Source organism: Aquila chrysaetos, chromosome 26, assembly GCF_900496995.4.
Source record: "Aquila chrysaetos chrysaetos chromosome 26, bAquChr1.4, whole genome shotgun sequence".
NCBI classification, from domain to species: domain Eukaryota; kingdom Metazoa; phylum Chordata; class Aves; order Accipitriformes; family Accipitridae; genus Aquila; species Aquila chrysaetos.
Window position 1 is genome coordinate 17026891 of NC_044029.1, and position 17807 is coordinate 17044697.

Consider the following 17807-nt stretch of genomic DNA (forward strand, 5'->3'; position numbering starts at 1 on the left):
TATGCATGTGTATCTAAGACAAAGGCTGGACCTTTATTAAACATTTTAAAAGTTCCTGAACCATGAAAGACACATGACAGATCATACAATGACAACAAGTAACAATAAAGGATCTTTTTCTTCGGGAAACCAAAAGAAATCATGAAAGCAAACTGGTTGAGTTTTATATCTGCCATTAACTCACTCAAGTGAGAAAAGCAATTCAGACACTTCCCATAGATTTAAACACTTAGCTAGTTGCATGATGAAGGAATTTATAGACAGCTCCCAGAATCTCATGCTTTCTGCATTTAAATGTTCCTTCCCACACTTCTGCAAAGCCACCCATGCAGAGGAATGCCACTGTTCTGCCTCCCAGCAGCCTTCGGCACTGCTGACATCCTACTGATGTTGTTTGACTGGATTCTTTCTCTCTGCCAGCCCCAGAAAACAAATGTCACATGTCACGGCAATAATGCAGATGTCACCCTGCTCCTTCTGCTGCCAGTAAAGGAGGCAACCAGCATGTTACCAACACAAAATGCCAAAATGCTTCCTTTATTTTGGTATCAATCTTAAAATCATTGGGAAACCAGGGAATGGCAGTGAAAAGACCTCATCCCTTTTCTTAATGCTACTTCTTTGGTTAGCATCACGTGGTCACATGTGAGCAAACACAGAGACGGGCAGAACAAGAAGGATAAGACAGAGATCCGAGCTGGATGATGGCAGAGCATACCCTCAGCAAGTCTGCTGATGATACAAAACTGGGAGGAGTGGCTGATAAGCTCAAGGGCACCTTGAGAGGCTAGAGAAATGGGCTGGCAAGAACCTCATGAAGTTTAACAAGGAGAAGTACGAAGTCCCGCACTGGGGGAGGAACAACCCCAGGCACCAGTGTATGTTGGGGACCACCCAGCTGGAAAGCAGCTTGGCAGAAGAGAGCCTGGGGGTCCTGGTAGACACCAAGTTGAGCACAAGGCAGCAGTGTGCCCTTGCAGCAAAGGTGGCCAACAGCCTCCTGGGCTGCATCAGGCAGAGTACTGCTCAGCCTTGGTGAGACACACCTGGAGTGCTGGGTCCAGTCCTGGGCCCCCCAGTACAAGAGAGACAGAGCTACTGAAGAGAGTCCAGCAAGGGGCCACTAAAAGGAATAAGGGACCGGAGCATCTCTCCTATCAGGAAAGGCTGAAAGAGCTGGGACTCTTCAGCCTGGAGAAGAGAAGACTCATGAGGGATTGTATCAATTTACGTAAATACCTGAAGGGAGGGTGCAAAGAGGATGGAGCCAGGCTCTTCTCGATGGTACCCAGCGACAGGACCAGAAACAATGGGCACAAACTGAAACACAGGAGGTTCCGTCTGAACATTGGCAAACTACTTTTTACTGTGAGGGTGACCAAGCACTGGCACAGGTTGCCCAGAGAGGTTGTGGAATCCCCTTCCTTGGAGATATTCAAAAGCCATCTGGACACAGTCCTGTGCAACCAGCTGTAGGTGGCCCTGCTTGGGCAGGGGGGTTGCACCAGCTGACCTCCAGAGGTCCCTTCTAACCTCAACCATTCTGTGATTCTGTGACCTCTGCCACTCATGTACCACAGAAAAGTGTCTGAGAGACGCACTGGAGTGTGGGAAAAGAACATTTCAGGAAAGAAAAAAGGCTGTTAGATGGATATAACAATTCACTGGAGTTGTAGATTAACAGTAAAATCATAGTGGTGCGAGGAAAACGATGCCACTATAAGTCTTCTGTTTCCTTCCCCCCGAATTTGTGAAGAGAAACAGTTTGGTTTGAAAAGATCGCAAAAAGAAAACAGGAAACGGAAATTAATCTGATGCATCAAAAATATATAGAACTACATATATTTTATAAAGCTTGAAAAATATTCTTTTTATTAAAATTGCATTTTTAAAGCTGAGATCATGTGACTCAGTTTTATAGAAAAGATGCATAGACATGCCTTTTTTTAGGCTAGGGAACCTCAAACCTTATTGAAGAAAGCAATAAAGTCAGTTTAGCAAAATCCCACTGGACACTTTCCTACAACACTAACTCAGTGCCATTTCCCACTAATGGTGCACTCTACCATTCTACATCACTCCTGACTCTGAACTTCCCTAATTTAGGCAATCTGCCTTTCCCCCATCAGACGTTTCTATAAGCATTCTTGTCAGCACTAGCATCTATCAACTTCACCTTCTTAAGTATGACAGCCTACACTGGAGATTTGCTCTCCCTTCAGTTGACCTTCAGCTGCAGGGGAAGCTTCACCAATGCCATTCCTCGAGACTGACAGAATGAAGCAATAACATCTGCACCAGAATAAGTTACCCAAGCCTCAAGTGGAAAGAGCCTAACTACTGAAAACACCCTCTTTACCTGTCTCCTCAGTCTCTCCAGCTGCCCTGTGAGGTTATCACTGAAGAATGTAAACAAGGAAAAATCCCCAAGACAACTTAAACTTAAAACTTCCAAACATTTGTTAAAAAAACCCGATCATATTGATGTCATTCACCTCTCCTGAGAAACCCACAGGCAATACGTCCCACAAACATACAGGACTACCCACCTTTCTCCGCCATTCTTTCGGTATGCCTGTTGGCAATCTGGCCACTGCTTTGAGCGCATCATGCCACTAAAAGCAAAAGCATCCAAAAACACATAAAATCCACCATTAGTTCAATGGAACAGTATTGCAACATTTACAACACTGCAGAGATGCACATTAATTTCATTTTACTGCACACATTTCAGAGTTTAACTACTCAATCCACTCACAGGGAAAAATATAGATTAATTACTTAATGATAGAACAAAAATATAATATTCCAGGACACAAAGACATATGAGATTTCTGAAGAAACAACGAAAGCCTATTGCATTTTCCAAATACTAATGGAACAGCTCTTGATGCAATTGCAAACAATATGCTGACATTATGATGACAGGTGCACTTTTGAACTAGGGCAAGTACCTTGACTGAAGAGAATCCAGTCCTTCATAAACTCAAGAGAAAAATGTATCAAATTACCTGCTGAAAACCATTTTGACCTAAAGATGGTTCAAGAGTGAATTTCAATTTTGTATCAACCCCTAGAAATAAAAAGGAAAAAGATAATCATGGTCATTATTTTCATTTAGCTCAGAAGTGGAAAAAAAACCCCCACAACTGAAATAAGAACGCAAGATTTCAGCTACATTTTTCAACAACTACATTTCAACTTGTTTCTGTGAATTCTTGTGTTCACAGTGGATTTGAGGCACATGTTAAGAAGCACATGGACAAAATGTTTCTAAAATGCAGTAATACCCTCTTTACTCTAATGATGTAGTTTGGCATAACTCATTTCACTAAAAATCATGTAGTTCACTATTCTGCAAGCTATATTTGTACACTGCAAACTATCATATACATCCACAGAAAAATATATATGCAGTGGCAAACAGTTTCTTTCTATCTATTTCAACTTCTTGACATTAAGTCACTCAAAACTAATTTCTAAGTTTGGGGTGCTAGAATTATTTTAGTGCTCAGAATATCAATTTTTTTATAATTCCTCAGAACATAAAGCCCATTTGGTCAGTATTCTCATTTAAGCTTAGATTTTATTTTGGCCAAACAAGCAAATCATTTTTGTTATAAAGCATGCCTGCTAATAGTCTATGAAATACCGTATCACATAAAATACTAGGATCTCAAGTTTGGCCTACACTGGATCCTGATTGTGGCACTGGAGTATGCCATAACACAAAGAATAATACCACTTTTAATTTGTGTTATATCCCCCATTTTGAATGTACAAGTCTTTAGTCCTTCAAATGTCGCTGTCCAGAGCTCAGGTGCTGAACACCGCGTCACATCCCCTGCCTCGAGTCTTCTGGCATAAAGAATAAAGCCCTTCTTTATTTTTTCCTCCATAATTTAATATGATGTATTGCTCCATATTTAAAATTATGTTATGCATAGCTTCTTGTCTTTCTAGAATATCAAGCCAAACATGTTTTATTATATATTTTAATAGCCATACATATATATATAAAAAAAACAAACATATTTTAATCCTGCAAGGTTTTACGTATATAAAATCCTTGCTAATCAACTGGCCAGTAATACTCAGTGTTTTGGAGGACTAAGCCTGCCACTGACAGAAACCCAAACTGTAGTGGCGTTTGCTACTTATGGAATGTAAAATGCCTTTCAGCATTTGCATACTGAAGTGGTGATAAGTAATTTAAAGGCCTTCCAGCCTGATAAATATATATTTAAAGACAAAGCCTTCTCCTTAAAGGTTTTTTTTTTTCTTTCCCTTTGGTGGGGGGAGAGGGAAGAGAAAGAAAGAAAGTTCACACAAAACCCCAGTATTGTTTAGAATTTTAGCATTTTAGAATTGCATCACTGAGACCTGGGGCCTGGTGCTTTCATTTCCCTGCTTCAGATTTAAAAGACATGCTTGTCAGATCTAGAAAAATAAAAGCATTGAACCATAATAGAAATGTCTTGAAAAAACATTAAAGGATTAACAGTTATTCCTGGAAGTAACTGTTTATTAGTATTCTTCCCCATAACTCCATGGCACTCAGCAGGGACTCCTAACAGATAAATCTCTTCATAACAATTCAAAGCAATGTAACAATGCCAGTAACCTACTAAGATGAAATTGTATCACATTTGCTGTTAATGCGAAAGAGCAAGTCTCATTCCTAAGCAATCTAGTGGTAAGTACCGGAAAACCCTAATACATACAAAAAGATATCATGACCAAGAACACCTTTTGTTAAGGTAACAGATGTTGACATGTTATCTAATGCTGCCTTGTAGCAAAGAAGCAATAGCCTCCCAAAATAATCATGTCTTCATTTCCAACTCAGCAGCCAAATATTAACCACTTCACAGTTTTCTAAGACTTAAAGATCCCATAACAACTTCTCTCTTTGTCTTATAAGCTTCCTAAGAAAGACGCACGCAGAGACAGCCAAGCCTGCAAAAGACCAAGCACAATAAGATATAACCTCAGAGTAAGGCAAAATGTATTTACCATTTACATGAACATCATGACCAGCAAGCTCACACATGGGCCCCCATAGCTGTCTCTCTTGATTAAATGAGACTGAAATGAGACCCTTGAACCTCCCTCTACAAAAGTTTATTAAATCATGGCAGACAACTAAGACAGGTGTGAAAATTACTAGAAATGAGAATAACATCATGCGGTAACACCAGACTACACAGAATGTTCTCTTCAGTATGGTGCGGAACCTCTCGGTCATGCCATACACTGTAACCTCTTGCAGAAGCCATGGAGTCTGTGTCCTTTTATTTGTTCCCAGTTAGAAATATTCCCAAAATCAAATTATGTCATGATTTTGTGACAGGGGAGGGGAAGAGGCATGGGGAATGAGCCACAGACCGTACAGAAATGGTTCTTCATTCCTATCCATTTTAAAGAATTTACATTTCCTAAAACCAAAAAAAATTACAACCTTGTTCAATAAAAATACAGCAAGTAAGCAAGTAAAAAAAAGCTGCAACACAAACAGTACAGACAGAGCAAGGAAAGGCTATACCCACCCAGGAACTTCCCAGGGCATCTGCAGGAAGGCAACCAGGAAGCTGGGAGCAGCATCTCATTGCCTGTTACTTATTTCTGGCACGTGAACCATCTTGCTACATGCAGTTTCTGCACTCTTCACCGAATTTGTCCTTGGACTTCAGAGCTTCAAGGAAATTCATGTCTACCCCTATTCCAACCTCCCTTGGTTTCCCAAACCTTCCCACCTCCATCGTTGCCCTTTTCCTAACAAATCTCCCACTGCTGCACATACTTTGTTTTTTTGGGTTTTTTTTTCTCCCCACTTAGTCCTGTCATTTTCATCTTGTCCACTTTTGCTTGGATTATCACCAGCCTTTCCCCAGGGCCTTCTTCCACATACAGTCTTTTCTCCCTTACACTTCCATTATCTGCTACATCTTGCCAGCAACTCCCTTTAATTCTGCGTTCAGTTGCCTTCTCCCCACAAACTAACTTAGATTCCCTGATAGCTTCTTCCTCCCTCAGTACCCCACACCCATCCAACCCTACCACAGACCTTCTGCACCCATTTTCACTGGATTTTCCCCTTTTTGTCAATCCTTCATCTCTGGGCCACATTCCTCTCCATTACGTAAACACACGCTCTTTGCAGAAAAGACCCCTTGGGGAACTTTTCTTCCCAGCTCCTCTGCACAGACAGCCTGGCAGAAACGTACCACGTACGCAGCAGTAGTTTCTACTCTCAGGGACTGTAAGTGCTGTCAGTACAATTCAGCCCTTTTACATCAAGCCAGCCAGGCTATAGTGTCATTTGACATATTAAGTATCACCTCCAGTTCATACACCTTCAACTGATGCTTCATACCTAAAAAGCATATTAACTCATATAAGCAGGAATGTTTTTGGAACACATATGAATTATTAGCTCCACAAATACAAGCACACACAAAGGTACATATGTTTGGCTCCAGTCAAATTTCTGGAGGGTAGGGGAATGCCAAAATAAGGCCTGTTCAATGCCCTTGCAACCAGGTCACCAGAAATCAGTGCAGACAAGCTATTTAAAAAAGGAAAAAAAAAAAGAAAAAGAAAGATAAAACCCCACAAACCCAGTCCTGTTAGCTTTTCCACGTAAAATCCACAATGACTCCTGACAACAAAAGGCTGTAAGAGGGAAGATCATACCCCTAGGACTCCCAAACCCTAGCAGTCTTCCACTGCATGACCAAAATGTAGCACGGGACCACATAAAGAGCCACAAGAGGGGAGAAAAACGTTACGGTCAGCCAAGTACCTGGGTGAAGGAATCAAATCCCCACTTCTCAGCAACATTAAACAAAAGGATGGGGCAAAGTCTGGGATTTTTTCAGAAGTACTAAACCAGAAAAAGCGTAGGCAGATGATCTGTTCTGATGCACGTACGTGAGCTATAAAGCCATAGCTTCAAACTTACAAAGCACATCGCTGTAGGTTCTTGGCTGTACTTAAAAGCAGCTGTTGAAACCTCTCCCATAGAAAGCCAATAAATATTTTATCGAAAACAAATGAGGAAAAAGGCCTAAAGCAGCCTTGTGTGCAGTGGGAGTCCACACTTTGGGGAAAAAAGTGGCAATGTAAACTACCACCGTATTGTTGCTTGTTGTTTCAGGAAGATTCTTAGCCTTGCCTTGTAACTTATCTCTAAATGTAGGTTTTCATCTGCAAAACGAGAAATAAAAGTAACATTCTGAGTATCTCCACATGAAATCACTTTTGTCAGGAGCCAGAGCTCACTGGGATGTATCAAAGCACATCTAAAATCTGCAGTCTACAGAAACTTCTCAACACGGACAGACAGCTGGTACAGTCACTAAGAAATTCTGAAGGAAACTTCATTCAGCTTATTTTTTAAGGGCTCATTAAGTGCCCTGTCTCCATCACTCTATGAAAGCATGCATCCTGAATGATGTTATTGTATTTACTTACATATGAACAATATGGAAACCCCAACCCAGTGGGATTTTCTAGCTTTAAGACTATGGCATTCATGGTTACGCCTCTGACCATCTTCCCTGGTCCTTGTGGGAAAGCAAGTAAAAGAATGTCATCATCCAGGTAACATCATTACCTGGGATATTAGGAAGACTCCTGTAGGAGCAGGAGTCTGTGAGAATTATGAGTCAGGAAATCTCCTTGAAAACAGCAACCCCATAAACCTATACCAGAATATATCTGCGACCTTATTAATAACAGCTACCGAAAATCATCTCAAACACAGAAGCGGTCAGCATTGCGTGCTCAGGGGACACACAGCTAGTACAATGGGAAACTGAGTCTTAACATATTTCTATGCATTGCTCTACGTTTCAGTAGACCTCAGGCTTGCACGTTTTGTAAATGCCTAGGATTAGGCAACAGATCAAGATCATTTTATCTGCAAGTGACAGCTCTAACATTGTCGATTGAATTTAAATTTCCAGTACTTCATAAAAAAACCAAAGGATCCAAGATTTTGGTGGCAGGCAACTAGAACCTAGCATTCAGTAACGATCACCCATCAGCGCTTGTGCCGAGAGCCCGCCCCACCGGAGCAAACCCAGGTTGTCGGCTGACTACCTGCTCCTTAAGCGGTTCTGGTCCTGAAGCAGGACCCAGAAGGAAGAGCCGCAGGGCCGACGCCTTCCCCCGTCGGAACGGCACGGCCGCCAGGTTCGACAACACCCTTCGGCAGACAAAGGCTGGCCGGGAGGAGGGCTCTCCGGCAAGTCGGGACTTAGCAGGTGGAGCGGGAAAGGGCTGGCGGGCCGGGGGGGGAGCGCAGGGCCGCGGCGGCCCGGGAGAGGCTGGCGGGAAGCAGCGGCGCCGCGGGGGGCAGCGGGGAGGGGGACGGCAGGGACCGGGCACGGCCGAACGGCACAAAGGCGCTGCGAAGCGGCGACGCCGGGCGGGAGGCGCGGGGAGAGGAGGCGGGAGAGCTGAGGAGCCGGGCCGCCTCCGCCCGCTCCGCGGACCGCGGCGACCCCGCCGGCCCCGCGGCCGGCCCAGCCCGGGCCGGACCCCCGCCGCCTCGGCCGCCGCGCTCCCTCACCCCCCGCCGCGCCCCAGGCCGCGGCGCCTCACGCAGGCCGGGCCCCGCCGGGGCTGCCCGCGCCGCAGCGGCGGCCGCCGAGGCGCGGCCATTTGCCTCGGGCCGCCGCCGGCCGCCGCCGCCGCCCGCGGCGCAGACCCCCACCCCGTCCCCCTCGCCGCCGCGCCTACCCGCGGCCCTCATCGCCCGCCGGCCGCGTCCTCCGAGCCGAGCCGCCCCCGCGGGGAGGGGAGGCGAGGCGAGGCGGCGGCCCGGGCCCCGGCCGCTCCCCGCTAAGCCGCTTACGGGATCGCAGCCGCCGGCCGGCCGCCCAGCCCGGGCGGGGGGGAGCGGGTTACCTGGCTCCAAGGTGCAGAGCAGGCGCGGCGCCGTCCGGGAGATGCAGCTGCGCTTCTTGAGGACGTTGCTGAGGATGGTGCCCACGCCGCCGCCCGAGCTCTGCCGCTTCAGGCATCGCCCGCCGCGCCGCAGCGAGCCCGTCAGCCTGTCCTGCCGCATGGCAGCCCCGGCCCGCCGCCCGCTGCCGGCCGTGCCCGTGCCCGTGCCCGTGCCCGAGAGCTCGCCCTAGGGCGGCGGGGCGGCCGGCATGGCGGGGGGACCCCGGCCGGGCGGCGCGGCAGCGGCTCTCCTGGCCAGCGGGGATCTGCAGTGCGGAGAGAGCAAAGCCGAAGTGCGGGAGAGAAGAGGGAGGACAAGGAGAGGAGAAAGGGAAGGGGAAAAAAAAAAAAAAAAAACAGGGGGAAAGAAAAGGAAAAGGGAAAAAAAAAAAAAAAAAAAGAGTTGCTCCCGCCCACAATCCTAGCATCACTGCCTGAATAAACCAGCAGCCTCTCCTCCTCCTCCTCCTCCTCCAGCACCACCTGGGATGCAGCAGCTCCGGTTAGAAATAAAGGGAGCCCAGGCGGCAGTGGTGGGGCTCAGCGGTGACAAAGGGCTCCAGGGGAGCTGCACACACATCAACAGCACACGCAGTACTGACACGTCTCGCCCGACGCCTGTTAGCAGGGGGCAATACTGACATTTCTGCCGAGAATGAAGCGAGCTAAGCGTCCAGCAAAGAGACCTCTCGTGTGGGATTCCGGCCTACAGCTGGACACGTGCAGATAGTTCTGCTGCCCCTTCCAAAAAGCTGTCCTGGGAGGGAGTCCCACAAGCACTACTAGACCACGGAGCACGGGGAGAGTGATGGATGTAACAGCATCCCAGTGCCAGGGCGGGCTGGGGTCAGGTCCCGCAGCAGGGGCTGCTCCAGGACAGCCCCAGCAACAGCAAGAACAGGTGGGCTGCACAGTTTCTGTGCTTCTGACTCTCCAGCACAGAGACTTTTCAACATCCTCACCTAAAATAACAGCCTTTTCTATGAATCTAAACTGCAGCTGCACTTACTACTAATGATGTGCCGTGCACTAAATAGTGAAAAGACACTATTCAACAGCATTTTATTAGCTCCATTTTCCAGTGCTATTTGACCTAACAGCATCTTAAAAGGGTTTGATACAGAGTTTCAAACCAGTGGTTTGATTGACAAGAAGGAAAAGTATTTGAAATAATGATAGCTTTTATGATCTAAACCACTCGGCGTTTCTGTGGAAGGAGAGCAGATTAATCACACCACATTAGTCAGGATCAAAGACCAAGCTACCAGAAGTCTAAGTCTACCTGCCAACATCTGTAGCTTTGAAACAACAATTTGCTCCTTTATTAAAAAGATGTTTTTCTCAGCCACGTGACAAAGATAGGAGAAAACTGGCAACAGATAAGCAGCAAAGCCAATTATATAAAAGACGCACAATAGAAAACACAGAAGCAAGCCTTTTTTTTTTTTTTTTATATCAGTTATAGCTATCTTTAGAAGTTACTGCTGAGTTTTCAGAGAAGCATGATTTTGATCATGCCTCTTTAAATGTCTGGTTCGGTTTTAGAGAAAAGTCACTACATTTGAGCTGCTAGCTTGCACTCTGAATAGATAATTAAGTCTGTGTGTCGGTGGTTCTTTTTTTAACAAAGGTGACACTTCCCTGCTGATGTAAATGATGCAAATCACTTTATTTCAGTGCCAGCTGGAGATGATGATTTAGTGGTTAAAGCATCAAATTTCAAATGAATTAATCTCCCTAGGTGTACAGATTGTACCAATGGGACTGTAACAGAAACATTTAAATACAGAAATAACCATGTAATCTCTCTAATATTATTCTCCTCTTCCTTGAGCACCATACGCAAATAGCACCACATCGTTCTTGGATCATTTCAAGACTGGCTAACCCAACACCACATGACATTGCCCAAAGTCTCAGGAGCTATAGCCAAAGTTTCAGGAACAACTTATTATCCATGCAGTGAGAATCAGCCATCCCACTAAACTGAACATAATCATATGTTACTGTCAATTTTTAAACAATTACAAATCAGCTCTAAGACAGACATCAATATTTAACTGATGAGGATAACCAGCTCTCAAATTGAGAATTCGGTGTCCTCATTACTGCTATTTCTCCTACTTGTCATCCTGTAAGAAAACTGGAAACAATCAGGACAATCATTCTGCAACTTGGGACACAGCTACTTCCAAGGACCAGCATGCCATTAAGGAGCTTTCCTGCATGCCAGCCAATTAACACATTATTCTTAAGAAGAAAATGCAAAAATGAACTTCAGGAGACAAAATGAAGCAGCCAAGCCATATGACTAGGTTTGATGACTCACTGGATCATTAGCACAAATGGATTTTAGAGACATGGATAAGCCTCCTGTTAAGCATACATATACATACCTTAAGGGCAAGAGCGTAGCTTCTAGAAAAGTGGATGGCATTGGGTTTTAACCCCTGATCAGGCAAAGCCTTTAATTTGCCTGTGGCAAGACACGTTCTGTACCACTTCCTGGACTTGCAGACATCTAAACATGACACTGCATGTCAGCAGCTTATATAAATTTGCCATATTCACTGCTGTAAATAGTCTTCAACAATGGCGAAATTTCACGCAAATCACCATAGTTCCAAGTTGGTGAAAATACAACAAACTTAAACTCAAAGATGTTGCCAGCCATCATGAATATAGTTCAATCCACCAATGCAAAGAGGTCTGGCCATATCCACAAGTCCTCACCTGCAATTACTGACATGACAGATCACGCTCAGAAAGGATTTGGGGTGGGGGCATTTTGGATAGCCCAGATATTTCAGCTCCAGATATTTCAAAATAATCAACCTGAGACTTTGCTTTTTCCCCCCCTGTAGTTCATTTATTCCCTCCCACACAAGAGTCACTTTCTGAAAAACATTACCTCCTCATTTGGTATCTCTTTGCAGTCTTACCACCACCTGCTAACCATGTCTTTTTAAGGCCAGAGCATACTTCATAAGAAATACTAGTTCACACCTATAATTTGCTCAATTGTTACAATCGGCCTTATGGTGATCGGTCATATGATCGCTACCAGGTTTTGACAGAGAGAAACCAACTCCATTCACCTTAAACCTCCCCGTTCATCAGCCCACTTCTCTTCTGTCTGCACTGGGACAATGAGGTAAAAGACAGGCAGCTAGAAAGGAAGAATGAGCACAAGCAGATGGGGCAGCAACAGGAACAGCAGCAGAAACGAGGCCACAGACCCATCTCACTTTTAAAGAAAAGGACACGTTTGTTTGCATGGAGCTTTAACTACCCAAACCCAGGATTACTGGAAGGCACAGTTCACTGGTTCTCTTCTGATGTGTGCAAAGAACACTAAATTTAATCAAAAGGCCAAAAATGGTAAGACATCTTCAGCTGGGTCAGTGTATTTCATAAACTCCACATCCTCCCCTTTATCTCACAGAAGAGTATACAGACCTCCTGTAATTCTGATTCGCATCACAACATCCCAGAAAAATGGTGAAAGTTTGGGTGGAAAGCTTGTTTGCCACGCTTCTGGACACGCATGTTAGCAAAAATACTTAAAGCAACACATACCCATGGAAAAAAAAAATGTATTGTAGTAAATATGTTGTGTGATAATATTGTAATATGTTTCACCCCAAAACATTTTAGAAATTATGTTTAGGCAGCATCACTACACCAGCTGCTGATACCGCAAATATCAGAAAGAAATATATATCAATAGGATGAGGGGAAAAATATATTGCAACCACAAGGCAAAACCTATTGTATTGACCGCATCATAGGGCCATTGTCTGCTAAGCCCCAGAGTTCCATACACTACCTTTAAGGGCCAAAAAAACATAACCAGAAAACGTAACTCCGTTACCACTTGGCTTCAAACAGCTCTACAGAAGTTAGAAAAATCAAGAAATTTTAAATCTGTACCAACGCACGTTCTGATGTGCATTCTAGTTCATTATGAGCTTCCAAAGAGAAAAGATGTTACTTCCTTCTGCTTGATCCTAAAAGCCTAAAACCAAGCATGAACTACCTGGAGTTTCACACTCTCCAACGCACAAGATGGAGCCACCTCTGACAGCTTGAAAAGAGGCCTCTGGCTTGTTGGGTCTTTGACACTGAGGGGGCACAGGTGCTACAGCAATGCTACAGTGCGTGTCCTTGAACAAGGCGGCACAGCCCAGCACTCCTCCCACCGCAGCCTGCAAGTGGAGCATCACCTCCTGCATTGCCAGTACTGCTCTACAGGCTCTGTCACTGACTCGCTGCCTCAGACGCTGCAGGCGAGCAGATGCTCTGATCTACCAGCTAGCTGTAACTGTCGTGTGGACCACCAAGCACAGAGCCTGTAGCGCTGTTTCTCATATCCTCAGTTGCATGAGCACGAGGAGGGAGGCTGCGGGTAAGAGTGGACAGACCTGTGTTATACAGAAGGAGAAGCATGATTTTGGACTAACAGATTCAGTTCTGCCACCAACCTGGTCTCCGCTCTCAGACATGTAATCCAGGATTGTCTTTACTGGACAAGGGATGGTTCCACAACCAATACAGAAATGAAGTTTTGCTACTGTATTTGTGCCTAGACAAGGTTCATTTTATGCACTTTCAACAAGTAGGGCTCAGGAAAATGGTACAGTGTGTTGACACACCACAGTCTCATCAACACAGCATGAATATTTTAAACTTTTCCGTTGCATTAGTCATCATTTGTATCACTTTGCACACAAATGTCACAAAAGAGGTCAGGACCTCACTGTGTTCTATATTAGATATCACAGACAAAAAGAGCAAAGCCAATCCTTGCCTACAAAGGTATTCAGTACAAATATAAACTACACAGTGGACAGGAAATAACATCTATGATTTTCAGAAACAGAGAACCAAGATTTAAATGATTACTCTCAGGAAGCATGCAGTAGAGCTGAGAAAATCCAAACAAGCACAATTCTAGTCCAATGCTTCCTCTTCCTTTAGACTTCAGGCACATAGCCTTCTTACTTATTTCCCCCTTCAAAAACTGACAACACAGTAAGTACTCTTCAACAGAGCCTTCTCTTGAAGGAAGCCCTAAAACAGCCCACTTGTTCTTGGAGGGCTTAAGACAGAGGATCTGGGGAATTCTCTTACTAGAGAGCGCTCTCTGGCCATGGGGCTTTGTTTATAGCTAAGATGTCTGAAAGAGAATATTGCCTGCACATTGTTTAGCCATATCTGTTGAGGACTGATCTCGAGAACATCATTAAAATAGCACTACTTAGTGTAGCGTATATCTTTCAACAGGAAATTAATCTACAAGACTATTACTCCTGTAAGAAGCTCACAACTGTATATATACTACATGATCCTTTTGCTTATCACAATCAGGATTCAGACAAGAGAGAACTTCAGACTCAAGATTCTTCATTATGATCTTTAGTTTTGTTTTTTTTTTTTCATTCTCCCCCTTCCCTCCCATACATTATCCATTCCTGCTTTCTGTACTACACATGTGCATAAACTAGGACAGGATTGATGAGAAAAGAGAAGGTCCCTTCAACAGAGCCAGGTCTCCTTGACCCCGACATCACCTGCCCACCAATGTGTCTTGTAATTTATCTTTTCGGAGTGATGGACAGTTACACCTAGTAAATGTATTTACAAGTTGAATAATATTCATAATCATATTGCTTCTTGAAATATTTGGCAGATACCATACACTCTGAGAAGCGTACCATCAGTGAAAGCACTTGAAATGTCCTACATCTGTAATGAAGGCATCTGTAAATCAGTTGTGAAACCAGTTTCTAGCAGTTTACAGCACAATGGAGTGGAGCTGTGATGACCAGTTTCCCCATCTAGGGGGGCACCACATTTGTAGGCACTAGATCAGTGCAGGTAAGGCCGACTGCAGTCCCTCAATTCGTAGGTTGTTCTTAGAGTGGCACGAGATGCTTATTCAGTCAGATCACATAGGTAAGAACATGAAAGCCCTCAAAAGCATCACACATTGCTAGAACAGAAGTACAGACGTGCCTGTAACCCCCTTGAACCTGCCTATAACCTCTCTCCATTTGTAAATACATAGCTATTTCCATGAATGAGGGAGGTGCAAAGACTTGACATCTGTACAGTACCAGGGCTAAGGCCAGCAACAGCAGAACCACATGTACCCGTCTCCCAGACCTACGCTCAATCCAGTAGAGCGTGAAGCCCCTATTTTCCCAAGTTCTTTAGGAACCACTCAGCAGTAAGCTACAAGATTTTCTTAAACCTGTCTCTACAACACCATCACATTGAAAGCTACAAATACGTTAATATTCAAATGCTTTACATCACAAATTATTAACTCTCCTGTGTCACCAACTCTCACCATCACACTATTAAAAAGCCAGTATTCTGCAACATCTGGAGTTTCTAGGTCAAACTGGTTTTGAGGATAGAAGAAATAAATTTTCTGATAATTCAGCAACCCTGAGCACGCAAGTGCCAGCAACCAGTGCCAATGAGCCCACTGGGTACAAAGGGTGGCCTATTTCACTCCAGGCCCATCACTGGGAATTGACCATTCCCAGAGCTTAACAGGAGAGAATGGAAAGAATTCCTGAAAAGTAGAAACCAATTCAAGTTTTTTAAACATCATGCACCACAGATCAGAGGCACCTCAAATATTTCAGAAGAAGAAAAAAAAAAAAAAAAAAAAATCTACCCTGACATTACAAACCAGATGCAATGTGGAAACCTTTATCTTAACATAGGGTTCTGCACTGAAAGGGCAACGCAGAGATTTAACTCTGAACTATTCATGCGGGAAACAAGAAGGGGCTTAAATATAGTATTGCTTGATCACAAGACAGAAGTAAGTTAGTTCCCCTTATTATGCCAGTAATAGAGGACAACAAACTTGCACAACTGAGTACGCCTGATTCTATTAAAGCTATCTGTATTCACTGCAGTGCCCATAAATCCTAATTCTGGGCTGCAGCATTATTGCAGTAGATGCTGTACAAGCACAGCAAAAACCAGACTGCCTGCTTTAAAAGAAAGAAATAAGAGAAAAGAAAATGCATTAGCACACAGATGAGCACAGGGAGACAGTGAGATGACATTGGAAAACATGGTGTACAGTAGTCTTAATATAAGACCTGCTATTGTGTTTCTGTAGACTTCATAGCAAAGATGAGTACCAAGGGACACACATGAAGGCATAAGGTCAATGAAAGGGGTGAAGGATTAGGTTTTAATCACCAACTCAAGTTCAACATGGCTAAACATGTACAAGGAAATACCAACATGGGGAGAAATTGAGAAGGTGCTTGTTTTAAAGTAAGTGTGGGATGGAGGTAGGAGGCATGAGCTAACCTTGAATACTGAGTAAGAAATGACAAGGATATGACAACAGAGCAGAGTAGGTTGTGAAGAGCTTTGGATATTAAAGCTATGAGAGCAAGACATTTACTAGATCTACAATGACCATAAGGGAAGCATAGGTACCTAGCACTCATGTGAACACCTATGCACAAACACTAAAACGTAGGTGTGTTAATCACAAGCTTAAACCCACTGCTACATTTAATTCTTTGTACATATATATGTTGTCTTCCAAAAGTATAAAAGTACACCTAGCAAAAAAAAAAAAAAAAAAAGTTTGCAGAAGCTTTCTCTGTCCCAAATGCTTCCAACAAGCTCTTAATCAGAGAAAAATGATAGGTAAGTATGTGGATGGATCTTCTCATGTTGTGAAATGGGGGTGCAGGGCGGGGGGGGGGGATTATCTAACTTGGTTCAACTGTATAAATAAACTCCAAAGCTATAATTGCCATTTGAGGACCACAGTGATCTGTGTTGTCCTGATGAAGAAAATAAAAGAAATATGGGGGGCAGGGAGTCAATTTATTTTACTTATCACCTTCATGTGCCGACTCTAACAGTAAAGCAGATCATACGCAGTTACATTAAGCAGATAGCTGCATCTCATGAGCAAGGTAAAAGACATGTCATGCAAGGACTGCTAAAGTAATAATATAATTTAACTGTTGTAGTAACCAGTAGCATAAAGTCTAGAGTTAACAACTGGAGTAAAAGTCATAGCAATGCTTATGTGCTCAATAAAATATATAGAGAGGACCTTTTAAATTAAATACAAAGTAATGAATTGAAGTCTCAGAGAGCAAATGCCATTTTTTTTTGGTCAGAGAAATGAACTGGCTCTACTGAAGCACAGAATTAAAAATATTATTTTGGTAAGGAACATACTAAGAAGAAAAAACTGTTGAAGAGGCCTACATAAAAATATTGCTGAAAAGCAAGACTACAAAAATTAAGAAGTGTTCCCTAACCAAGATGAAGTAAATGTACATCTTGGCCAGTATTCACACCCCAGAATCCTGCTTAAAAGCCACATGGTCATTTTAAAAAACAAATCACTGGGTCAGCATAAAAACTAATGCAATATATGAAAAAAGAATTCTGACCGGTATGATTTGTAGGCATGCTTAAGATAATATTTGCAGAAGAAAGGAGGTCATAGCAGATTGCAGGCTCCCAGCTCTAAAACTGAGCTGCTCTTCCTTTATTAGAATCTGATTATTTGCTTAACACCTAGGATAGAAATTGAATTTTACAGCGTGGATCACCAGCTTCATTGGTGAAAGAAGGTGCTATTTCAGAAAGAGCAAGATTTTAATCCCCTAAACATAATTAAAGCAAACAAAACCACCCTATGTCCCCAAGACAAGATTTATCCACAGACAGAACGCTTTCAAAGTTCTTAGATTAAAAAGTAATTGCCCAAGTTAGAAAAATGACTAACCACAAAACACCTTTGCTTTGGGCCAGGAAGCACTATGGGAACGGGACCATGTTTATAC

General features: G+C 43.7%; 1 protein-coding gene across 6 annotated transcripts in view; it reads right to left on the reverse strand.

The window, feature by feature from the left end:
- The window catches only part of TBC1D30 (TBC1 domain family member 30), a 57745-nt gene that overhangs the window by 22595 nt on the left and 17343 nt on the right, over window positions 1-17807 (reverse strand). For 3 of the 6 annotated variants that reach the window (XM_030002862.2, XM_030002858.2, XM_030002859.2), the window contains exons 3-4: window positions 3012-3073; window positions 2550-2615 (exon numbers count right to left, since the gene is read on the reverse strand). Coding sequence is in view for 5 of the 6 variants with exons in the window: in XM_030002858.2 (XP_029858718.1) it covers window positions 2550-2615; window positions 3012-3073 (128 nt within the window). In the remaining variant the exon portion in view is untranslated. Of the gene's footprint in view, window positions 1-2549; window positions 2616-3011; window positions 3074-8748; window positions 8808-8916; window positions 9310-17807 lie in introns of those variants that run through there. The other 3 variants (XM_030002860.2, XM_030002861.2, XM_030002863.2) reach the window with 3 other exon arrangements.